At 43.1% G+C, this 24072-nt stretch overlaps 1 protein-coding gene across 1 annotated transcript in view; it reads right to left on the reverse strand.

The window, feature by feature from the left end:
* LOC127587014 (nuclear RNA export factor 1-like) overlaps positions 1-24072 on the reverse strand; it is a 77152-nt gene that overhangs the window by 18649 nt on the left and 34431 nt on the right. Inside the window, 15 exon segments of the mRNA XM_052045124.1 lie at positions 1663-1721; positions 2967-3040; positions 3042-3075; positions 5380-5438; positions 6588-6656; positions 7818-7854; positions 10836-10857; positions 10860-10944; positions 12437-12544; positions 13273-13361; positions 14224-14293; positions 17533-17613; positions 18630-18734; positions 19673-19756; positions 21487-21637. Of these exon segments, the coding sequence (XP_051901084.1) occupies positions 1663-1721; positions 2967-3040; positions 3042-3075; positions 5380-5438; positions 6588-6656; positions 7818-7854; positions 10836-10857; positions 10860-10944; positions 12437-12544; positions 13273-13361; positions 14224-14293; positions 17533-17613; positions 18630-18734; positions 19673-19756; positions 21487-21637 (1127 nt within the window).

Raw genomic sequence — 24072 nt, forward strand, 5'->3', positions numbered from 1 at the left:
TAAGGAGCTTGTACGTTCTCCCCGTGTCTGTGTGGGTTTCCTCCAGATGTTCCGGTTTCCTCCCACATTCCAAAGATGTACAGATTAGGAGTTGTGGACATGCTATGTTGGTGCTGGAAGCGTGGCGACACTTGCAGGCTGCCCCCAGAACACAACGCAAAAAGATGCATTTCACTGTGTTTTGATGTACATGTGACCAATAGAGATATCTTATCTTATCAAGAACCTGATTGGCCATGACAGAAGGGTTTCGTCTTAGAGGAATCTATAACTAGGGTGCATAGTTTCAGAATAAGGGGGAGAAAACGTAGATGAGCAGTACTTCCTCCAGAGATTTGCGACCAGAGAGAAATTCTCAATTTCAACAGCAATGGAGACCAAGGTATGCTAGTTTTTGTCCCAAGGGTCTGAGGAAAAGTGTTGAGGCAAGGATCAGGTCAACCGCAATCTTATTTAATGGGGGAAACTCAGCCTCAAAAGATCCACAGTCAATTCCTGCTCCTAAACCAATGTTCTTATGTGGCAGTCCGACCAGGACAACTGGCTTAGCACGCAGCAGAAAAAGATCTGTCTGAGTCAGCGTCTTCCAGGGAAGGGAAGAGAAAAAAAAATGCGAGAAGCTTTCTCAAACGTATCCTTATCAAATGCTAGATTATAAAGGCAGATTACAGATTGTTCTATCATGGCTACAGAAAGACAGATAAGATTGCCATAAATTTTATGCAAATATAACCTCCCAAGTCACGGATTCCACCAAACCCAAAGCAACTTCTCGAAAGGCACACAGGCAGGTTTAGAAAGTGATGCGAGATACAATGGGTTAAAATGAAACCCGGTTTTATAGCAAGTACAAGTGGACAGATGTACCAGACAATAGGCATTAGAATCCTTAGGCTGGATTTTATCACTTTGTCTTAATACCCCAGGTGCTTTGAAGCCAAATGAGTCAATTCAAACACGGAGAGAATGCATAATACTAATTGTTTTTTTCTGTTTTGTTTAAACCACCATCACATGAGCAGGGTCAATTGTCCAGTCAAACAAATGTCTTTCCCTATAGGACAAAATTAAACCCTTATAAAACAAGAAAGAAATACTCAGCAGGCTAGGCAGCATCTGTGGAGAAAAAGCAGGTAACTATTGAAAGGTTGTCAACTTTAAAGTTTCTCTCACCGTACGTGCTTCCTGACCTGCCGAGTAATGCAACAATTTCTGCTTTTAGTTCATATTTCCAACATCTGTGTTGAAAATTAAAAGTTTGCAAGTGAAAAGCCACATCTGTCTTATCTGGCAGCTAATATGAAAGAAAATGCTGGGGGTACTCAGCTGGTCAGGCAGCATCTGTGGAAAGAGAAACGTTTCGGATTTGCTGGCGAAGGGTCACAGACTGGAAATGTTGACTCTGTTCCTCTTTCTACGGAGGTTGCCTGATCTGCTGAGTTTTTACAGCATTTTCCATGTTTTATTTCAGGTTGATAGCCTCTCATCAGAATCCTGTCAGCTCATTCCAGGAGGACTCCGAACCTTAGAAGATTGTTTTCAACAAATATGGATTCAAAATTGAAAACCATTCCTGACAACAGACAATTATTTCACACATCTACTGCATCAGCAGTCGTGGTGAGGGACAGGTAAATCAGAGATAAAATGCATTTCTCTTACTTGGATCTTTCAGCTTCTTCACGTTTCTGCTTTCTTTGAAATACTCTCCCAAACTGCTCCTGTTTAGAGAGACATTTTTTGGACATTAAGGTATGACCATCAGATACTAGTTGTTCCAAATAGTTTCCTTCACTGCAGCTCTATCGAAATATATAAATGACTACGTTGCAGCTACAGTCTCATTGACACTCTGTTTCTCCCAGGTGCACCTTGGTTTGTGGGTGTTTGGCATGTGAGCAAGGGGCCCTGTGAGGAGTGTCAGCAATTGCAAAAACAGCGACTTATAAGGGTCAGCAACAAGCCCCACAGCGGCTATGCCAAACATCAACTATGCTAATCCCGTTTACCAGCACTTGGTCTGGAGGCTGCTATGCCTTGGCGATTCAAGTGCTTGTCCAGATGCTTCATAAATGCTGAGAGCCCTGCCTCCACCACCCACTCAGACTGTGCTCTCCAGATTGCAACCACTTTCAGGGTTTAAAAAAAACCTTCACCAGATCCCCTCCTTAAATCTATGGCGTCTGGTGTTTGTCATGGGGAAAAAGTTTCTTACCATCTACCCTACCTAGGCCTCTCATAATTTTGTGTACCTCTCTGCTTCAAGAAAAAACAAACCCAGCCTATCCAGTCTCTCCTTGCAGCTGAAAATGCCCCTCCCCACAGTGCCTGGCTGGGATATGCAGTCACTCTGTTCCTCTGCACCTGTGGAGGGGGCACCAGCTCCATAGTTCCAATAGGATGCCTTCAACATCTGGCCCAACTGATCCTACGTAGATCTATCAACGAGTTGCATTAGGTGCCCTCTCCGAAGTTACCCACCCACCTCCCAAACTGCCGGCTTTGGCCCAGTTGAAGGGTGGGAGGGTGACAGCACTTTATCTGACCGCAAAATCTGGTGACTGCAGTAAGATGGGAATTCATCCAAAAAGAGAGGGCACTGGGTCAAATCAAATCTTAAAGATCAGTGCTTGCTTGAAGGCAGCTTGCACTTTAATGGTTTCCCTCATCTATTTGCAGAGAGGGGAGGAGGCCTTGCAATTTTCTCCCTTGGTAGAGGTTCGAAGCCCCTCCCTCCACTCCAGCCCCAGGGCAGTGCCTGGTCTCCTGTGGGCCCTCCTCTATCTGGAGATGGGTGGACTCGTCTCTTTCCTCCACACCTCCAAAGTTCAGTGCTGTGGCTGAAACTGGGAACAGAATGTGTGAATGATAGCAAAGATCTTCTTGCTGTGTTGTACGGAACACCATGGACAACCCTTGCCCCTATCACTTCTCTTTGAAGATATTTTGGTTGGCAGTAAACAAACCTGGCAGGGTTCTGTGGCGAGAAGGGGATACTCAGCGAACAGCAGGCCGTATCATGATAAGCATCCAGCAGCCCCCTGCCTGTCCATTGAATCATACACCGAGTAGTACCTGCAGGTGAGAAGAACAAGCATGAGGGAAGACGGGTCTCCCCTGGTCAGCCATATCTAGTGGTGTAGGAGTATGGCTTCAGGCTTGGGGTAGCCACACTGTTTGTCTTCTTGGTTTAACACAGGAGGTCCCTAAACGTTTTTTTTCCCGTGCCTTGCTCAGAGAAATTGATTTGCATCACATTCCAGTTCTAAACACCAAATTAAAGACTATTTAAAAAAAGTCTTTCCCCCCTACTTTATCCCCAACCACCCACACTGTGGGAAACCAACCTCCGATTTGAAAACTTGTTTTAAATTGATTAATTTCTTAGGATCTGGTTGTCACAGGGCAGGTGCAGCAGTTATTAGCCTTGCCTAAATGCTCATGAACTGAGTGTCTTGCCCAGCTCGAGTCAACACATTGGTGTCATTTCGGAGTCACAAAGGGCAAGCTAGGCGAGGAGGTCAGGTTTCATCCCCTGAAAAACAATAGCAAACAGGATAGGTTTTGTGGTCCTTACTAATGAGTAGTTAAATTAAAAATCCATGGTGGGATGTGAACTCAGGTCCCCTGGACGACGCATCTATTACCACCAGACCACTGCGTCACCACCATACCCCATCTTGGTCTCTCGGGTCTAAAGTGAGATACTAAATTAATGCGGCTGCCTTGCCAGCAAAACCCTTTACATTGAGAACTTGGTGAGACATTCTTAAACCAGTGGTCTTTAATAAGCTGTCACACACACAAAAAAAAATGACCTTTCCAGTTTTTCAAGTCAATCCAACTTCAAGTGTGAAAATCTTAGGTACGTTAAGAGTTTTTATGAAGTATAAAAGAAACATCCTCTGGGAACATCTAATTCTGATTACAGGCTGTACCCTGGCAAAAAACGGGTTCCATTTTTACTGACGTCAATTTTGTCTGCAAGTCAGAAAATAAACAAAAATCACTCAATATGGTCACCATACCCCCAGAGTAGTGCAGGGAATAGCATCAATAGCGCACAAGATTGGCAAGAGAGAACAACAACTAAGATTGGAGAGAGGAAACTAGTCCTGCCTTTTGTAGGAACGTATACATGTACGTACGTCGGACTTTTGAATTTAATATTATGGAAGCTCATTCGCACATAAGGGTGTTCATAAGTCGGGCGTTCGTGACCCAGGGACAGCCTGCACTTTGACTGGCAGGAAAGGAGCACCATAGCCCAAAGCCTGTTCCAGTGCACAAGTAGATACAAACTTAGCTTTGAACTCACCACCAGCTTTGCAATGATTGCTCAGTAATTCTCGGGACCAAAGGCCTAACTGGGTAGCCATGTGTTATTTTAAAAAGGCTTGGACTCCACTAGGTTTTGACAACACTGAGCATTGATGCAACACAATGAAATGGCCCAAAGCATTTTTAATCAGATTAATAAAATAAAATCTGACACCAAGTCATAAGGGGAAGTTAGGATAGATGACAAAAATCTTGGTCTGAGCTACTTTGAAGCAGCATCTTTTAGAAGAGAGGGGCCAAGTGGAGGTTTGAAGGCTTGTGCAGGCAAAGGTAATTACCAGGAAGGAATGGAGGCCCGAAGATCTTGGGAGGCTGTGGGGCTAAGGAGGATTAAAAGACAAGAGCAAGATGAGGAGTACTGAATTGGGAGCAAGTATGGAATGGCAAGGAGGAGCTGGCAAGAGTTTGAACAAGGGTAACGAGTGAGTTCAGTCTTATGAAGTGGGAGGTCAGCCGAGAAAAAAACTTGAAATAACTGGAGTCTAAAAGATAGCGAAGGTATACTTGACTGTTTCTGTAGATCTGTGGATTCAAGGGCAGGGTTGGGCAGGAATGGACGTAGATATGGATATGACAGCAAGGACATAGTGCTGCAAAGCAGGCTGGGATGACCAGCTCACTAACATGGAGGCCTCCATTGGAGGGAAACTCCTGGCAACAGGCTACACCCCTTGCCCAGTTATGAAAGACCCAGATTAAAAATTCATTGGAATACAATCTAGTTCAGAAGCGGCAGGGTCAGAGGAGTCTGACGTTTGCACAGAAGTTGAAAGAAATGTAGAAAATACAAAACACAGATGAAGAGGTAACACTAATAATGGTTTGCTGGTTTATTATTTCAAGCTTATAAAATCATGTCTTTCTTCTATTGGACTTTAAGGGAAAAAGTAGAACGAAACAACTTCATACCATCCTCCTCAGTCCACATCAGCTCGAAGCAACAGCTGACCTAAAATTGGTAGGGATAATGGAACCATGGACAGATTTGGCCCAGTTCTTTTTTATTTCTATACAAAGTTCACCGGAACTCAAGGGTACTTACTGCTGAATGAGCGTGACACAAGAACCTTGATTTCCTCTGTACCAAAGTAACTACCCTGTTAACGAGAAACAAACTGCACGTTAGAGACCACAACTGCTAAAAATCATCAAGACTCTTATGTAGTTAACATGAACATTTGTAACGATCCTCCTTTGCAAGAGGTAAAAGAATTAAACTATATATGGCAATTCAGGGCAACTTCTTAAGTGTAGAGCTATGGTGCAGGCAAATAAGGTAACCAACTTGCAAACAGCATGATCGATAACCAATTCATCTGTTTTGAGGGGAGCTTGATCTGAACCAGGAAAGAATTGCCTGCTTCAATAATGGGATTTTTTTTTATATGTCTACCATCTCAGGCAGATACTTAGACTTTCTGCTGACTCTTCTAGAATGACACCTCAGTAGACTGTTGATGGATCACTGGATTGTCAGAGATGCTGTCTTTTGGGTGAATTACTAATCCAAAGGCCAGTCTGCCCCTTCAGGTGGCTGTAAAAGTAACCACTATACTCTTCTTGTTACCCTGACCAAAATTTAGCCGATAACCAATATCACTAAATAGATTTGGTTGTCATTATTGCCCGTTGAAAATAGATTATTGGAAAATCTTACAGAAATATAAAGAACAAAACACACAATGCGGTGCTTTCCTTCCAAGTATTTACAGTTGAATGCACCTTCCTGTACCACTATTCCTTTATCCTCCTTGTCAATCTAATTTCTGCGTTAATTCCCAACTCAAAGTCAGCTCTGTAGCCTTAAGACGTTCCTGCCCTGTGCTAAATCTTCTCCATTTCATTTGCGTACCAATAGTCTCTTATTCCGAATGTAGTTCCCCACAAAGACTAAATAACAAGCTGTTGTCTAGTCCACACTTTCTTTAAACATTCTCCTCCTCAAAAAAGGCCTAAATTTTGTGTCTTTCTCTACATCCATTTCCGAAGGCAGCAACTGCATTGTATACCTCCTCAAAAATATCAATATTGTAGATACTGAACTACATACTGAACACTGGTTTCCGAGTTAACAGGCTCAGTGTAACCCACCAGCTTTGATGAAACCTGGAATTCCACAGTACTTTTTTTTCCCAAATGTTCTGGGAACCTACATCTTCAGATGCCTCAGAGAACGAAGGCTAGTTTACCAGATAACAACCAAAGTACACAATCTATCCTTTTCCAAAGCAGCCATTACATCATACCTTGCATGAAGGAAGTGTGGTTGGTGTTTCAAGATCAAAGGAAATGGGAGGAGGGAGCTCATGGCCATCCTGTGTGCAGAAAACCAGGAGAATGTAACATTGCAGTAGAACTGTAGCACTTTAAATATTAAATATTCACTCCATTAGATATCTAGCCACAGCTAATGTAAAGAAAAGAATTACAACCAAAGACTATCAAAGTCAGAGAGATACAGATCGGAAACAGCCCCTTAGCCCACCAAATCCATGCCAACTGTCGAGCAGCCTGTTTTACACTACTGCTACTTGAGCCCATTTTATTCTCCCCACATTCCCATTAACTGCCCCCATACTCTAACACCTATACACCACGGGCAATTTACAGTGGGTAATTAACCCACTGACTCACACGTCTTTGGGATATGGGAGAAACCAGAGCACTTGTGGGAAACCCAAGTGGTTACAGGGAGAATGAGATATCTTTACATCAAAATGCACGGTGAAATGCATCTTTTGCGTAGAGTGCTCTGGGGGCAGCCCGCAAGTGTCGCCACGCTTCTGGCACCAACATGGCATGCCCACAACTTCCTAACCCGTACGTCTTTGGAACGTGGGAGGAAACCGGAGCACCCGGAGGAAACCCACGCAGACACAGGGAGAACGTACAAACTCCTCAGAGACAGTGGCCGGAATTGAACCTGGGGTCACTGGCGCTGTAAAGCGTTACTCTAACTGCTACACACCGGAGGTTTGGAGTGAACCCAGGTAGCCGGAGCCACGAGGCAGCAGCTCTACCCACCGCACATCCTGTGATGTTGACTCTTTGTTTTAAACAAAGTCACGCAGATTATTTCATCCTGTTTCTATACAAGATTGAAACAGTTGGGTTTAACATTTGGTTACACTCTCACAGTATTGTGTGTACACCCACACCTCAAGGACAGCAGTGGTTCAAAGCAGCAGCTCACCACCACCTTCCCAAGGGTAACTGGGGATGGGCAATGGAACGTTGGCTCTGCCTGCAAAGCCCACATCCTTTGAATAAAAACATTACTAAACATGGAATCGATTTAAAATATTGACTAAATGCAAATTTCTAGATTAAAATGCAAATTGGACAAAGACCTCCTCATTGCTCTGCACACACAGTTTTGATGATGTTTGATAGTCCCACCATTAACTCACCCCAACTCTAAACAACACTGCAAATCCTTCATTAATCTACAGAAAACCCACCAGCGATGTACTCACCAGTCTGAGCAGCTTTGGAAATTTTTCCCTGACCGCACTGTCAAACATTGCAAAGAGGGAGAGAAGTGAAACAAAGTAACAGTTTTTAAAAACAGCGAGAAAACTTCCATCAAAACATTGCCAATGGCCAGAGTGGCCCCACAACCTGTCCTCAGCCAACAATTCACCTCACCACCATAACGGAATCATATAGACCCATTGGATGCTGACCAATTAAGACGAAAACTGTTTATTACATCTCTACTGGGCCTTGTGTAGTTCAAGACCAAACGACCCATCTCCCCAGTTGAGCAAATTCTTTGGACTGGTTACTCTACGAGGAAAGGTGTCTATAAAATGGGCAGATTCAAGTCATCTCAAATTGATACCGACCATACTTCAGACAAAATGGTATGGTGGGGAAGTAGTGCAAAATGTCCCACACATCAAATTAAGGCAGAGGGATTCACCTCTGGGTTCACTCCAATGTCGCTACAATAATGGAATTAAATAGAATCACCAAACCACAGTAGTATTATCTTGACTGGTGCTGCATTTAAAACTGATTGCCTCCTTAATTTTCAGGGAGGTTTTAATTACAGTTCAAATAAAGACCAATTGACTCAGTTTTTTTGCGATTAAGTGCTGAAAAAATATTCTGCTTTCATGCAAAGGGCTTGTTCCAGCTTCACGTGCTCTGACAGGTTAGCCTGACAGTGTAGAGCACGGTCACCTCCTGTTCACTGCTTGAACCTCATGGTGTCAGTCATCCAACAGCAGTCCCACACCGCTCTCACGTTACCCATTCCAACCTGCTGAGAGTCTCCCTACAGGCAGCATCTTTCTATAATGTTGCAGCAGCATTACTCTGCACATGAAGGAGCTTCAAGAAGAAATGGTCAGTATCAGGGATGTGTTATTAGAAGTGACTGTTAATTTAGGTCTGGACATTCAATCACAATTACAGATAATTAAGCAAGCATTCCTGAAGTCTCAAAAATAACTGAAAAGAATTGAAATTTTTCATCTCAGTACTTAAGCCCATTATGGCAGAAAGCTTTTTGTTGGTCTATTTAGGCTATAGTAAAACTAGCTCCATAGGACTCAAATTGATTAAGCGATTACAGTACAACAGCCCTGAAAGAAGGGAAGTAAAAGAATCTCTTCAAACATCCTTGGAGGTTTTGAGGGAAGCATAAATTTATCTTCCATTCTAGCGTCCAACACATTTTTGCAGCATTTGCATTGGGCTTTGAATAGTGTGGCAGACTAACTACGATTTCAAAAGTACATGAAAGAAGTGAATCAGTTCACCAATTTTATTGGAGAATTTACATTGGACACTCTCAAAGCAACAATTTATACTGCTTGTGATTCCCCCCACATCATTCCTGAAGTAACACCAACCCAAGAGCCTGCCATTTACCCACTGGCCGAACAAACACGCGAAAATCCTGCTTGGGAGTCTTCAATTCAGATGGAGCAGAGGAAAGTTGAATCCCGGATGAACACAACTTTTTCAAGGCTTGGAAGCCAGCCGACTTAGGCCAACTAAAAGCAAAACTGCCTTCAATCTCATTCACATTTAGTTTCTGTTTACTTACCAAGCTATCACTCACCTGAACATAGGCGATAGTATACAGGATCAATGTTGGAAAAAGAGACACCGACACTATGATTAGTTAGGATTGGATAGGGAGAAGGATTAAGCCAATGTGATATCACCGAAGTGCTAGCTACTAATTCCATTCAAATGAGTACTGTACACTGGGAGCAAACAAAATTAAAAATTGGGTGGCAAATCTAGAAAGTAATGAAACAAAAAAGGCTGCAAAAGGGATGGGATGAGAGACCAAGGAAAAAGAGAAAGAGAATAAGGAAACCAGTGAAACAGGACAGAGGGCAGAATGAAGAACTGCTGGCCAAAGAATATCCATTTATTCAACTGTCTTTATTACATATCAATTTTCTTTTAAAGAAACAGCAATTACCACATTTTGCAAAATTAATTGTGCTTTGCCTCCGAACTTTCCTCCGAAAGGCAAATATTTTTATGATTCCTTCCAGTCCACTATCTTGGATTGAACTGTCAAAAATTGAGGCTGCAAGCAATGTGCAAACTTTTTCTCTAGTTGCTTGCTGGGGAACACGGTTCAACTGGTCAAGCTCTCAGGCAGATGCAAAAGCCAGGAATGTACCAAAGCCACACGATCACACCTCTGCTGTGATGGCCATTGCACGGCTGTGCCTGTCTTAGGTTGTTCCTTTCCTGAGGAATCTTACCCGTCACTGGCTAACCAGCCTTCTTCACTGGCCGATACAAAGAACGTGGATCCACTTCACAGACATAATGACTGCTACAGTTCAAGTCTTCTTTAGTATATATTAAAAAAAATTTGTCGACGTGTAATATTTGCAATAGTAAGAGTTGATTCATTTGTGTGACCACTGGCTTTTGGGACCATTCAAAGCTTTTAAGGCATGCCAGGAGATGAAGACAAGGAGATGAATGCCAGGAACCTCTGGTAAACGACAGCTCCACAAGTCTTTAGGCACGTTATATTTTGCAGCCCCCAACCTCATCAGTACACTTTACCCACTTTTAAAGCTGAACCAGGAAAATATAAAGTGCAACGTGGCTTCTTTAGAGCACAGTTCTTCATTCTGAGCCCCAAAATGGAGAACAGGTAGATTTTAATCCAGGTTTTCATCATTGGGCCTACTTTAACTTTGAAAATAGAAAACAATTTTTTTTGTCAGTTCTTAACCACCTGCAGATCAGACCTAGTGGGAAAAAATATTTACCTTTAATATAAAAAAGTACATAATCTCTAGAATTATGCACTTGTACATGAGACTTCAGCCCCCCACATAAATTAACTGAGAATTAAGCTGAACATTGTAACATTGAAATTCAAAGTAAATAAATTAGTGAGAAGTAAATCACTTATAATTTGAAATATATTAAGGAAAAATATAGTGTGTGCTATTTGCGATGCATCCTGAAACGATAGCTGAACAAGGGGTCCTTTCACTGACCTGACATAGGTAGCCTGATCCGGAAGTTGCCACAAAGCGGATTCCCTTCCAACCAAAGCTCTTCCAGCTTGAAGCCTTTTATTTTGTCCAGATCTCTTTCGGATTTGAGCTAAACAGAGATTCACGTTGCATTGTTCTTACAGGTGACCGACATGATTGAACCTATATAAATCAAAGCCACTATCCATGCCCGAGGCACTTCCCTCAGGTACCTACTTAAAATGCCTTCAGTTTGAGAAGTCAAAGTTCTCCTAGTCAAGTTAAAGCCAAGAAAAAGTTTCCCCCTATCAAAAAAATTCAAGTTTAGGCATATTCACAATGCAAGAGCACAGATCCCTGCAAACATTGTATATGCACCTATGCCCACTTTATCCCTGCACTGTACATTTAGGAAAACTTCCACTATATTTTCCAATCAGTTTCTGATATTTAGTTTATACAAGCCATTAAAATAACTCCAAGTAAAAGGCAAAGGCTAAAACCACCGGGAACCACTGAGCATTTTGGAGTTGAGAGTTTGAAGATGAAATGTTAAAAATGTCAGAGGTGCTACTCCAAGCTTGTTCATCAAATTGCAAAGTTACTTATTGAATACATTTGTATATTTCTACTCGTTCACCAATAATCAAAGAATTGAGAGACTTGGCACCAAATGTATTTAAGTGTGAACTTCTCTGTATTGCTTGAAAGGTTGAAAGAATCAGTGCCATACGAGGTCAATTACTGCTTGAGCCGTCGATGTTGGAATTTCTCAGCTCCTTCTGGCTGAAGGAACTTCGACAATTAAAGTGCATTATTTACGGTTGGGTGGAGACCAGTTTTTAGAGAACCCAGTGAGGAGGGTCACTCTTCACTGATAGAACTAGCTGATTTGAGCCCATTTTCAGAGCACATCTTTTGAGCAATTCAGTCACTGAATTCAAAACGATCTCCCAAATTGTCCCTAACAGCCACCAAAATTCATTGCCTCAGTGCTTTAACAAGTAGTTTATTTTGCTTATTGACATCAAAAATGTATTACATTCATAGACTGGCTGATGCTCTTCAAAACATATAGATCCTTAATTATGGGTTCACAGCAAAAGCTCATCCAATTCACCAAGACAACGGGGCAGTCATCATGCCCTTTTGTTCAAGTTAATGCAGCAGCAGAGCAGTGATGCAGGGTTCTCCGCAGCTTATGAATGTCCAATGTACAGCCGGTACATACGGGTGAGCATTTTGGGAGACGGGCGAGATGGATTTTTCTGGCTGCTGCAGGCATTTTCTGCCATGTGGGAACCTAATTTGTGGCTGCATTTCCAACTTGCAAACTATGCAGGTTACGGACAGTTCCCAGGAACGGAACCCTGTCAATGACCTGGGGAGGACCTGCACGTTGCTTCCAGTTAAAGACTCTAGGTTACGTCATCCACCAAAACAAAGAAAAACCAAGCATCCTTGCAAAGTGGGTTGGGTGAAGAATAGGAAGGCTAAAATTGATGAAAAGGCAGGAGTTACTTCATCAGGAATGTTCAGGATCCTCTGATTGAGGCAGTGCACAATTGCCACTGGCTACATGAGATATGCTAGTACACTCCTGACCATGTGTGCACACTCACCTCGTTTCTGGAAAGATTCAAAATTTTCAAACCGGGAGCTTTAGAGATCAGGTCTGCCAGGTCATCTAGTTTGTACAGCTTGTTATTGCCCAGGTTGAGAGAGAGCAGCTGCAAAACAGTACAACAAGTTACTAGGACATTTTGCTTTGTACGACCATCTGAGACAATACGCAGCATTCCTAATGGGAGGGCTGGTGGCCCCTGAATCATATGCAAACGATGCTGGTTCTGCGGATGAATTTCTAGACTTGTTAAAAATGTTATAATTGCTAAAGTTATGCTTTAAGGTATACAATTCTCAAAGATATTTATATTTAATGACATTTAAAGGAAACTTGGACAGGTACATGGATAGGAAATGCTTACAGGGATATGGGCCAAATGCAGGGAAGTGAGACTAGCTTAGATGGGCATAGAGCCATAGAGCACGGAAACAGGCCCTTCGGCCCAACTGGACTATGCCAACCAAGGTTCCCATCTGCCCGCATTTGGCCCATATCCTCTAAACCTTCCTCATCCATCTCTCCGCCCAAGTTGTTAATGTACCTGCCTCAACCAGTTCCTCTGGCAGCTCGTTCCATATACGGACCACCCTCTGGGTGAAAAAGTTGCCCCTCAGGTTCCTATTAAATCTTTCCCTCCCTCACCTTAAACCTATGCCCTCTAGTTCTGAATTCCCCAACCCTGGGACAAAGACTGTGCACATGTTGGTTGGCACAGAGGAGTTGGGCCAAAGGGCCTGTTTCTGTGCTATAACTACTCTACTTCCAAATGGCTGCTGAAGAAAATTTTCCAGCAGGACTGTTCCTTGGAAAGCGTTTCCACTCCCTGCTTACCTCTGGAATGTTTTCTTCTATTATTTTGACAACCGTGCTCATGGAATTCCTTCTGTTTAACACCACTTCAATGTTCTGGGAGACGAGGTCTGAACAAACACAAATATCGATCATTACTAATCCAAGGTCAATATCAAATAAAACTGCTGCCCCCCTTTAATGGGAGCAATGAGTAAGTGTGCTGTCCAATTGAACAGCTAGACATTCATGGATACATCTCCTGGTCCAAACAGGATCAGCCACAAATACTGTGACTACAAAAGTGCACCAGAGGCCGGGTATCCTGTTATGAGTAACTCACCTCCTGACATCCCAAAGCCTTTCCGCCATCTACGTGGCGCAAGTCACAAGCCCAAGGGCAGTTCCAACAACTCAAGAACCCTCCCGCTCCCGACTTGCTGCCAGGTACCCAGTCCCTGACCTGTTCTTGTAGCCACGGTGTTTGTGTGGCTGATCCTGTTGAGAATCTGGCCAAAAGTGATCCCTGGATGGCGATGGAACCTCAAATACCTGGGAAGGAAGCACTCCTGCTCCTCCCATCCCAGAAGAAACATCCTTCCACAAAAGGAGTCAGTGCACCCCCATTCCCTTACAACCCACCACGTAGCTGCCAGATTTCTCCAAGGCCTGAGACCCCCATGCACCAGGTTCAACCTGGAAGATATTCAGTGAGAATAGGCCACCAAAAATTAATGGCAACCCACTGTCAAGGAGCTGACTGGCTGCCCGCCCAAACCCAACAATGGGAACTAGGAGCGAGTGCCGGGATCAGATTAACTTGCTCTGTGCATCTAGGTTCATTGTTAAAAGGATCCCTGGATCTGTAACCAGGGAAAAGCCAGTGCTACATGAAGAATGAAATATGACACACAAAGAAGATAAAGGTGGTTGAAGTCTTAGAATGCGGAAAAAAAAGAAAATCGAACAATGCTTTGCCGACCAAATCCATACCTGGGTCACTGCGTATGCTATTTAAGTCGAGGGCCTGCTGTGATCCATCATAACGCTTACTCATGCATTGCTGTAAGACAAGATTTCTTTCTTAGTCACATGTACATCAAAACACACAGTGAAATGCATCTTTTTGCATTGTGTTCTGGGGGCAGCCCGCAAGCGTCACCATGCTTCCGGCGCCAACATAGCACGCCCACAACTTCCTAACTCGTACATCTTTGGAATGTGGTAGGAAAGCAGAGCACCCGGAGTAAACCCACGCAGACATGGGGAGAACGTACAAACTCCTTACAGACAGCAGCGGGAATTGAACCCGGGTCGCTGGCGCTGTAAAGCGTTACGCTAATTGCTACACTACTGGGCCTGGTTTTTCCCAGATTATTTCATATTGCATTAGAACATAGAAAGAGAACATTCAGCCCATTGAGTCTAGACTGCCTCTCAAAGAAATCTCTTCTGTCCCATTACCCCATTTATTTCCCTGCAAGCTATTCTCTCTCACACGCCCATTAATAACACCCTTCTCCAACCCGCACGTCATTGGGACGTGGGAGGAGAGCGGAGTGGAGCAGAGCACCCGGGGGAAACCCACACGGTCACAGGGAGAACACACACAGCACCAGAGGTCAGAAATGAACCCGGGTCGCTGGAGCTATGAGACAGCTGCACGACCTGCAGCACCATCGTGCCTCCCACTTGAGATCTTACTCTGGTGAAAAGAAATAACATTTATGGATAACCAAAAGAAAACTGCAGGTGCTGGAAATCAAGAATAAAATCGGGAAATGCTGGAAATACTCAACAGGTCAGGCAGTGTTTGTGGGCATCCAATTGTCTTCCCTGCCCTGGTGAGTACTTCCAACTTTTTCTGTATACAACATTTATGGTTACTTATCCATGATTAACTTATGCTTTATCCAAATTTTGTCCACAGAGATCTCCCAAAAATCACATCGTTAACTTCACGCAAGGGCAGAATTATCAAGGACAGGCTTTTCCATTAACAGTGTCACCCTGAGTTAAGTGCCAAGGGTGATACCATTGAGACTATCCAGTCCATACTGGCTCTCAAAGCAATCCCTTCTCTCTCATTACCCCAGTTGTTTCCACGCTCGTTTTACAGTCTGTAGGTAAAAGTTTCAACAGCAGTGGGTTTTCTTTATCTCCTATAATTTACACAAGATCCTCGCAATCGATTCGAGTTTCACCTTCCAGCTGCTGTTACCATTTTATTAAAAATACTGTTTCAGATTGATTTGTCAACTTTGATATGGGGAATTCTCCCAACTAAAACTGTCATGTATTTTATAAATTAATATTCCTCAGCATTTACCACTTTATAGTACGTATAAAAATGCAATTCAAACAGAAGTCGGACAGGACTGCACCTTTTGATGATTCTGTGCAAGCTTTTTGTAGCAACGTGCAAGCCAGTCAGCTTCACAATTCAATTACCTCATGGCTGTATTTATCAATTTTTCCTCATTAGCTCACTGCAAGATACCCACAATCTGACTTCTGGATACCTTCCCCCTGCCAGTCAAGATGTTCTCCTTCCAGAATGGCACCATGGCCGAGCAGTTAGCGCGACCCTATTACAGCACCAGCGATCGGAGTTTGATTCCCGTCGCTGTCTGTAAGGAGTTTGTACATTCTCCCCGTGTCTGCGTGGGTTTCCTCCGGGTGCTCCGGTTTCCTCCCACATTCCAAAGACGTACGGGTAGGTTAATTTTGGTTTAAAACGGGCGGCGCGGATTCGTTGGGCTGGAAGGACCTGTTACCACGCTGTAAATAAAATTTAAAAAACAATTTTCAACACTTCCATATGACACAGGAGGAGCCCATTCAGCCCCTCAAATCTATGTGGGCTCAGAAGGTAATTCCATTCCCCCAACTAATGCCCCACGAGACCTCTTCTCCCCACAATCCCATCAACTTCCCTCGGGTTCTACCACCAGGTTCCCCTTGGGGCAATTTACAGTGGCTGATTAACCTGGCAGTTCATATGTCTGTTGGATGGAACTGGAGCACCTGGGATAAACCCATGGCCATAGAGAGAACATGAAAATTCCACAAAGGCAGGTCTGGAGGTTGGAAGCAGACCCGGGTCACCGGAGTAGTGAGGCAGCAGCTTCACTCGCTGTGCCACCCCACTGTACAACTGTGCCGTCTACTTCTGCTACACCTCTACATAACCTCCTCTGCCAATGAGAATCCCAGCTTATCTGGACCATCCACTTAAATTAAGTTCCTCAACTTATTTAGTATGAGAGCACATGGCTGTCACGTGACCGTAACAACACTGACCCCGCTGGTCGGAGGACAGCATTGCTCTTTGGATCGGAAGTGACATCACCGTCAATCAAGGTGTAGCTCCACCCCACCCATCAGGTGTGGGCATAGGGATTGGCTTTGGAGAGGCACCTTTGTCCTTGAACCTGCCTGACCATTGGCCGTGATAGGCACCTTTGTCCTTGACCTCCAAACCATTGGCCTGACACAAATCACCTGGCTAGGCACCACCAAGCCCCCTAGTACTATAAAGAATGTTGCAATTCCCTGGTCTGTCTCTTTCGACTGCCCCAGGAGTAGTGAGACGACGCTGCAGAGACCACTGGTAAGTGTGGGCATCACCACGTGGTTTGGGAGCATCTTCGTCAGAAACCAGGGAGTGTTAGAGCCAATGCTTGTTGGGTCAAGGTATTCAGACATTGAAGTTTTTGTCCCTTAATAAGTTGTACCTTGTTTATTGTGTATGTGTACGTGAAACTCATCCTCGCCGCAATCCCCCTTCGCGTCCGCAGTCTCCTGCGTGTGTGAGTGCGCATCTGTTCCCATTCATTCTGTCCCCACGTTTGTCTTTGTTAATAAACAGTTTTTAAATTACAAAGACTGTGTCCAAAGTCCTCCATCTTTAAGATTCCAAAGAACCTTTTCACACGACACAACCCTTGTACACCTTCTTTGCCCTTTTACAAGGCCTCAATACCTTAGCTGAAGTATCATCTTCAGAATGAAGCAATACTTCAGCCAAGTCCTGATGCAGAGTTTCAACCCGGAACATTGACAATTCCTCCCCCACCCTCCCCCCCACCTCCCCCAAACAACAGATTCTGCTCCACCCACTGACTTCCTCCAGCAGATTGCTTGAAAGCTCAAAGTCCAAAAGTCTAAACCACTACTTAAAAAGGTTTAGTGTAACCTACTTTCATACTGACTACAGATTTTCTGCAATAGGTACCGGTGGATGAAATCATACAGCAAGTCTGTGCTGCAGGTTCCTCAGCCGTCTATGCATTCTCTTACCTTTATGTGCTCAATTTCTTCTAACTTGAGCTCATTTGAGACGGAAGATGGTGGCACTGATGGGTTTATGATGATTGAAACCTGCAAAAGAAAACATCTCTGCACATTAAATCCATTTTATAATTTGAGAGAAAGGATAATTTGCATTTAAATAGCACCTTTCATAACTATGGGATATTCAAGAGTGTCTGGGCTTTGAACTGATGTGCAGGCAAAAGTCTTGCACATTGCAAGCTCTCCACAAAATGCAATACAGTCAACTGAGGGGCAACTATTTATCAAGGTAATGGGGATAGTTGCAGTACTCCTCAAGACAGTGCCTCAGGATTTTTAATGCCCACCTGGTAGGGCCTCTGACAAGAGCACTACCAAGTGAGGCTCTAAAAACCTGTAAAGGTAGCTTGTAATGGGAACGTAAGTGAGAAAACAAGAGTGCTCCAAACGGCTCCGTGACAAAATGCATTGAGAGCACAGGAGAGGGCAGTCAGGTTCAATTTCCAAGAGTTTGACAGAGACTGCAGATGCTGGAATCTGGAGCAACAAAAGAAAAAAAAACTTCTGGAGGAACTCTTGAGTCGGGAGCATCAGTGAAATCAGTCCAGATGAAGAGTCTCAACCTGAAACACTGACTGTCCATTTCCCTCCACAGATGCTGCCTAACCCGCTGAGTTCCTCCAGCAGTTTGTTTTTTTGCCCCAGAGTTTGCCAAATGAGCTCGCCTCAGCTGTAGCAGCATTTGGGAAGCCAAGAATAACTTTGGGGTCGATCCTTCCAATGAGGAAGGAAGGGCAGTCAACGCATCACCTTTCAAATGATGCCATTCCACGTTTCAGTATCATTGGTTAAGGCAGGATTGGACGAGGCTGTAACGACTGGATTACTGGTGGGCACCTGAGGAAGGTGAAACTGTGCCCAGTAAAAGTAAAAATCTTCTGCAGAGGTTGGCTCAGCGGCAAATCAAGAGGTTTTTGTGGTGGGCTGAAGACAAGGATTTATGGTGGTAAGCAATTCTACTTAGTCTGAAGAAGGCAATCTTTAAATAATAAGTAAAAAAACACATTATATTCTTATTGTGAGAAATATACAAAGCCAGTTACCCGGTACAAATCTTTGTCAACAATTCTTCTGGATACCTGTTTCAGAGCATTTGCAGTTGTAGAATCTTCGACATAGAACGATGCCTTATTACCATCATAATGGAACTGTCAAAATACAACAACAAATTACCGTCTAGTGATGGCTGATCTCAAATAACTCAATCCATTCCACGCAGACAGTGAGCAAGTCATAAATGACAGAGAGTCATACAATACAGAAGGCTATTTGGCTCAATGTAGCTATGCAGGCTCTTGGCAAGTTATATTCAGTTGCTTTTCAAAAGGTTATGTAACTGCTTCCATTGTATCTTGAGGCAGTGCATTCCAGATCACAACTTTTTTTTTGCTTGTACTAAAACAAATCCACATTAAAACTGTTGAAAAGCCTCGACTCATTTTTACATTTAGTTTCTTTACCCTCATTTATAATTCAGATTCTGAATCCCATCCTTTGAAGTCCTCTTCCCCAACTCAGAATCCCATAGCTGATACATCATAATATTTCTGGCTGGAACAAAACTCATTCTGGTCACTGATTGACAGTTGTCAACTTACATTAGATTCAAAGAGACATAATTAGTTTTTACTGTGACTGCCTTATCCTTCCATAAGCAGTCAAAAGAAACAAGGTTCAATGGATCTCAAAGTTCATCCTAAATTGGCTCCACACTTCAGATCCAATAATGTGAACACCCACTGCCACGTGAATTACTTGACAAGTACGTGGCTGATATTACATTGTTTGCACGGTACTTCATGCCCCTTTTCAAATTATCCGACAGGCACTAATTTTTTACTGGGATATGATTTCCACTAATTGTTTATGTGCTCATGTACCAAATCACAACTCAGTTCACGTCCTGTCAGAGTTCCCAGCCAGAAGCACCAGAAATCACTGACCAGTGATCAAAAGCAGAAGTTGTGGATTTTCCACCCCTACCACAGTGTTCCGTTATACCTAATCAAAAGCAGTGAAGTCTAATTTTAATGCCAGCACCTTTTTGACATTCAGCTTTTCCTGAACAAGATGCCATCATTCTTACCTGAACAGGAGTAAAGGGAACAGTACACATGGACTGCAAATTTGACAAAAGCCAGGCCTTATCATACTTCTTTCCATAGGGAATCTGATGAGAGAGCAAACATATTTAACTATTAATTACATTCAACATCTTGTTAACAATTATACATTTTGACTGATCACCTTCAAACTTTCTTTTAAAATTTAGTTGTATAAATACACCTCAAATGATGCAAAAACAAACTAGGTCATATGAAAGTCTAAGCTTTACTTTTAAACTAATTAGATGCGGAATGAATTATGTTCATAAGGCTGCTAGCTAAGTAGATGAGGCACTGTACAAAGCTGCATTAACAAAAGCATGCAGTATGCAGTTTTATCATTTGTCTGACATCAGGACAGAGTGTAACATTTTCTGTCCAAGAAGGGACGAGGAGATAAAATGCAGAACACATCTAGCATTGCTACTTCTTCATTTCTTTTTACTTAAGGAAATAAACTACTCATGAATATCAGAATACCCAGTTGCTGAGAATGGGCATCCTTGGGCAAGGCCAACATTTATAACCCATGGTGTAGGGCCTCTCATAATTAGTGACATGCTAAGCCACATTTAAGAGCAGGCAAAAGTAAACCACACTGCTGCAAGACTGTACACAGAACAGTGCAGCACGGGAACAGGCCCTTCACTCCATGATGTCTGCACCAAACAGGATGCAGAATTAAACTAAATCCCCTTCAGCCTGTACATATCCAAGTCCCTCCATTCCCTGCATATTCATGTGTCTAACGCCTCTCAAGCGCCACAATTGTATCTGCTCCCAACACTGCCCGACAGCCCACTCCAGCCACCTACCACTGTGTGAAAATAAACTTTCCCCTCTCACCTTAAATGCATGTCCTTTAATACTTGACATTTCTACCCTGGGAAGAAGATTCTGACTGTCGACCCTATCTACATCTCTCATAAATTTTATAAACTTCTATCAGGTCTCCCCTCAGCCTCCGCCGCTCCAGAGAAAACAACCCAAGTTGTCCAACCTCTCCTTACTTTAATACTCTCTAATCCAGGCAGCATCCTGCTAAACCTCTTCACCCTTTCCAAAGCCACCGCATCCTTCCTGTAATGAGGCGACCATGCTGTACTCTTAATAGAAAACCTGACATGTCATGGGCGCTCTCATTGATGCCAATTTGTAATTTTCAAGCTGCCACTGTGGGATTTGAGCACATGTTCTCCAGGCTATTAGCTGGATTAGTTGTCCAGTGAGCCAAAGGTAAGACTAGCAAACCTGCAAAAAGGAAAAGTGATCACTTGCACACGTTGTGCTGGGGTGCACAAGGGCATTAGACTGCCACTCCTCCTGCACCCCATTAAACTCACTCTCCTTCACGAAAGGAGATGAAACTGAGAAGTTATCACCCATATGTTTGCATAGGTCAACATTCTGCAGTACAGTGCTTGCCCAGACCAGAGGAAGGATTGATTCTTGATGACCCAGCTGAGCTAGTATATTTTTTTTTGGTTATGGTCACATGGAAAAATGGAGGGAAGGTGTTTCCATTTTTTATTGGGTTAGGTAGTAGAAAATACAGGCATTGTGTGATGGAAACTATTGAAACATTACAGTCAAGGAGGGATGCACCAGTGAAAGGTCTCCAAGGATAGAGCAGACAGAAATAAATTCTTTGATGAACACATTGTTCATTTTCATTTCTTAAAAGATGACAAGCAAAATAAAGCTATGCTCAAATTCCGGCATTTGCAGATATCGATCCACAGAGCAGTTGCTTTAAATGTACAACAGAAAGCCCGCTCCCAGCATAACGACTTACAATGATTTTAAACCAGTTCTTCCGATTATTGGCGTTGTTACTTGCACTCCTCTCGGAATTTTGCTTCACAGTAACCTGAATACTAGAGGGTCCTCCATCACGGTCATGCCAACTATCTGGGCGTCGGGATGGTCTGGAACCATAGGGTGAACTGAGGATCAAAACAAAAAGGGGGTAAAAAAAAGTTACAAAATGTCACAAATCGTTAGAATTAAACTTTGTTGATTTTCTTACTGCATCACAATATTATTTTGCGCATTATATAATTAGAGAAAGCTTTAGCAGATGAGAAAAATGAGCACAACACAGTACTCAGTACTGATGAACTCCAACGTGTTTGCTTTACATTTTAATTACATGGCAGGAATTTCACTCAGCACATCACATTTTGAGCTAAAGATCACAATCATTCAGGGTTAACCACAATCCAAAACGTGCACAAGTTTACTGGTGCATATAGACGCAAGTCGTTGGAACCCTTCCGAATCATTCGCCTGGCAGGTGGAAGGGTTACGCGAATTGCTGTCACTGCTGAAATGGAAGTGCTGACTGTGGTTATTGGTGCTAAAGCTCTCTCCTTGCCTGCAATTGGGTCAGCAACATAGAAAGAACATTTTAATCAAAAATAAGATCATCGCAGGTTTAAGAAAAAAGAATAATCTAAAGGATATTGAGGAGAAACAGACAAAGAGCATGGTCAATGTTATATGAGATCTCAGAGGCAAGGTAGGTGGGAGACAGGATTAGAGAGGAACCCCTAGAGCTCGAGGCCAATGGTGGGGATGCAAAGGAGGCCACAGTTGAAGGAACAAGTTCTTGGGAGGTCATAAGGCTGGAGCAGGTGACAGATGCGCCAGGGTGAAGTCACCAAGGGTTCGAGCCACAAGGATGGGAACATTAAGTCTGAGCAGGTGAAGGAAATGGGAACAAAAGTGGTCGAGTCGGATGAGGAGGAACTGGGTTGAAAAGATTTGAAAGAGAGGGGCATCTCTGATAATAAAAGGATGGGATGAAGGCAGGAAAGGATCCTACTTAGTAAGTAGAATCAGTTTGGGGGCGAGGACCATAAAAAACACGGCAAGGGGCAAAAGACATCGGTGAGAGTTGTACGTGGGTCCCAAAGAGAGTGGCAAACTAGGGCACAGTATTAGAGGCATATGTAGTAAGGGTAATACCATAATGATGGGAGTCTTTAACCTTGCGTGTAGATTGGACAACAAAATTGGCAAGTGTAGAGGATGAATCCATGGAATATATAAGAGATGGTTTTCTAGATCAGCCTGTGTGGAACTAAAGTACCTTAAATCTAGTATTGTGCAATGAGAAGTTAATTAATAATCTAATAGTTCAGAAGCCTTTAGGGAACAGTGATTACAACGTGACAGAATTTTTAAATAAAAATTGGGAGTTCAATCTGAAACCAAAGTCTTAAATCTGAATAAAACAAACTACAAAAAGGCAGAAGTGTCAGATCCAGCACCCACCATAAACCTCAACAAAGGTATGCAACAGCAAGCTCTGACAAAAACTAGTAATAACAACAGGTAATCTTCAAATGATGTTGATTGAGGGACAAACATCAGCCAGGGAACCTAGTCTTTCCCAGAAATAGCTTGTGCGCAAGTGAAAGAGTGGACCTTTTATTTCATCCGAGATACACCACCTCTCGTCGCTGCACCGAGCTGGACTAGATTTTTGTGCTGATCTCTGACTCCAAGAGAAGCAAAACAAAATCTAAAACAGAAGAGTCACAGTGGGGTTTACCTTGAAAAGGGGATAATAAAGACACGAGACTGCAGATGCTGGAATCTGGCGCAACAAAAATAAAAAAATGCTGGAGGAATTCAGTGGGTCGAGCAGCATCTGTAGTGGGAAATGGACAGTTGATGTCTTACGACGAGACCCTTCAACTGAACTGTTGATCCAATGAAGGCTGTCGATCCGAAGTGTCGACTGTCCATTTTCCCCTTCAAACCTGCTGAGTTCCTCTAGCATTTGTTTGGTACAAGGGGATAATGATGTTGCTTTCCAAGACGAACCGGTCAGAGAAAAGGAGAGTGGAGCTTGATGGCTGGTGTGGTCTAGCCCAATCTGGTGATGGATGGGTTGAATAGGCTCCATCAACAATTCTGGGAAACATTCTCCACTACTTTACAATGATGTTAAATAGACTAGTCATTCCCTGACTAGCCTTTGTCCAATCTTGCCGTGTGTAAAATTGCACCTAACACAAAAATAAGTCACTGGACTGTACATCAAGTCAATGCTTTTAGCAATCATATGCAAGCTGCTGTACAAAACGCAAGACTCTCTTTCTAAGAAACTTAATTCAACATGTATGAAATGCGGTATCCTCTTTTCCTCTTATGGGTGTAAATGCTAATGCTCCTCATAATAGAGTTTATACAAAACAAATCAGGAAACAGACAAGTGATTGAGTGATAAAGTCCGAAGTATGTGTACATTGGGATTTTCAAAATCACACTGATTGCTTATGCAAATTAAAAGGTAAATGCCAAAACAAATCACTGATAACACAAATCCTTGATAGAGCTATGGAAAACCAAAATTAATCAGATGTAGACC

Source organism: Pristis pectinata, chromosome 38, assembly GCF_009764475.1.
Source record: "Pristis pectinata isolate sPriPec2 chromosome 38, sPriPec2.1.pri, whole genome shotgun sequence".
Classification (NCBI taxonomy): domain Eukaryota; kingdom Metazoa; phylum Chordata; class Chondrichthyes; order Rhinopristiformes; family Pristidae; genus Pristis; species Pristis pectinata.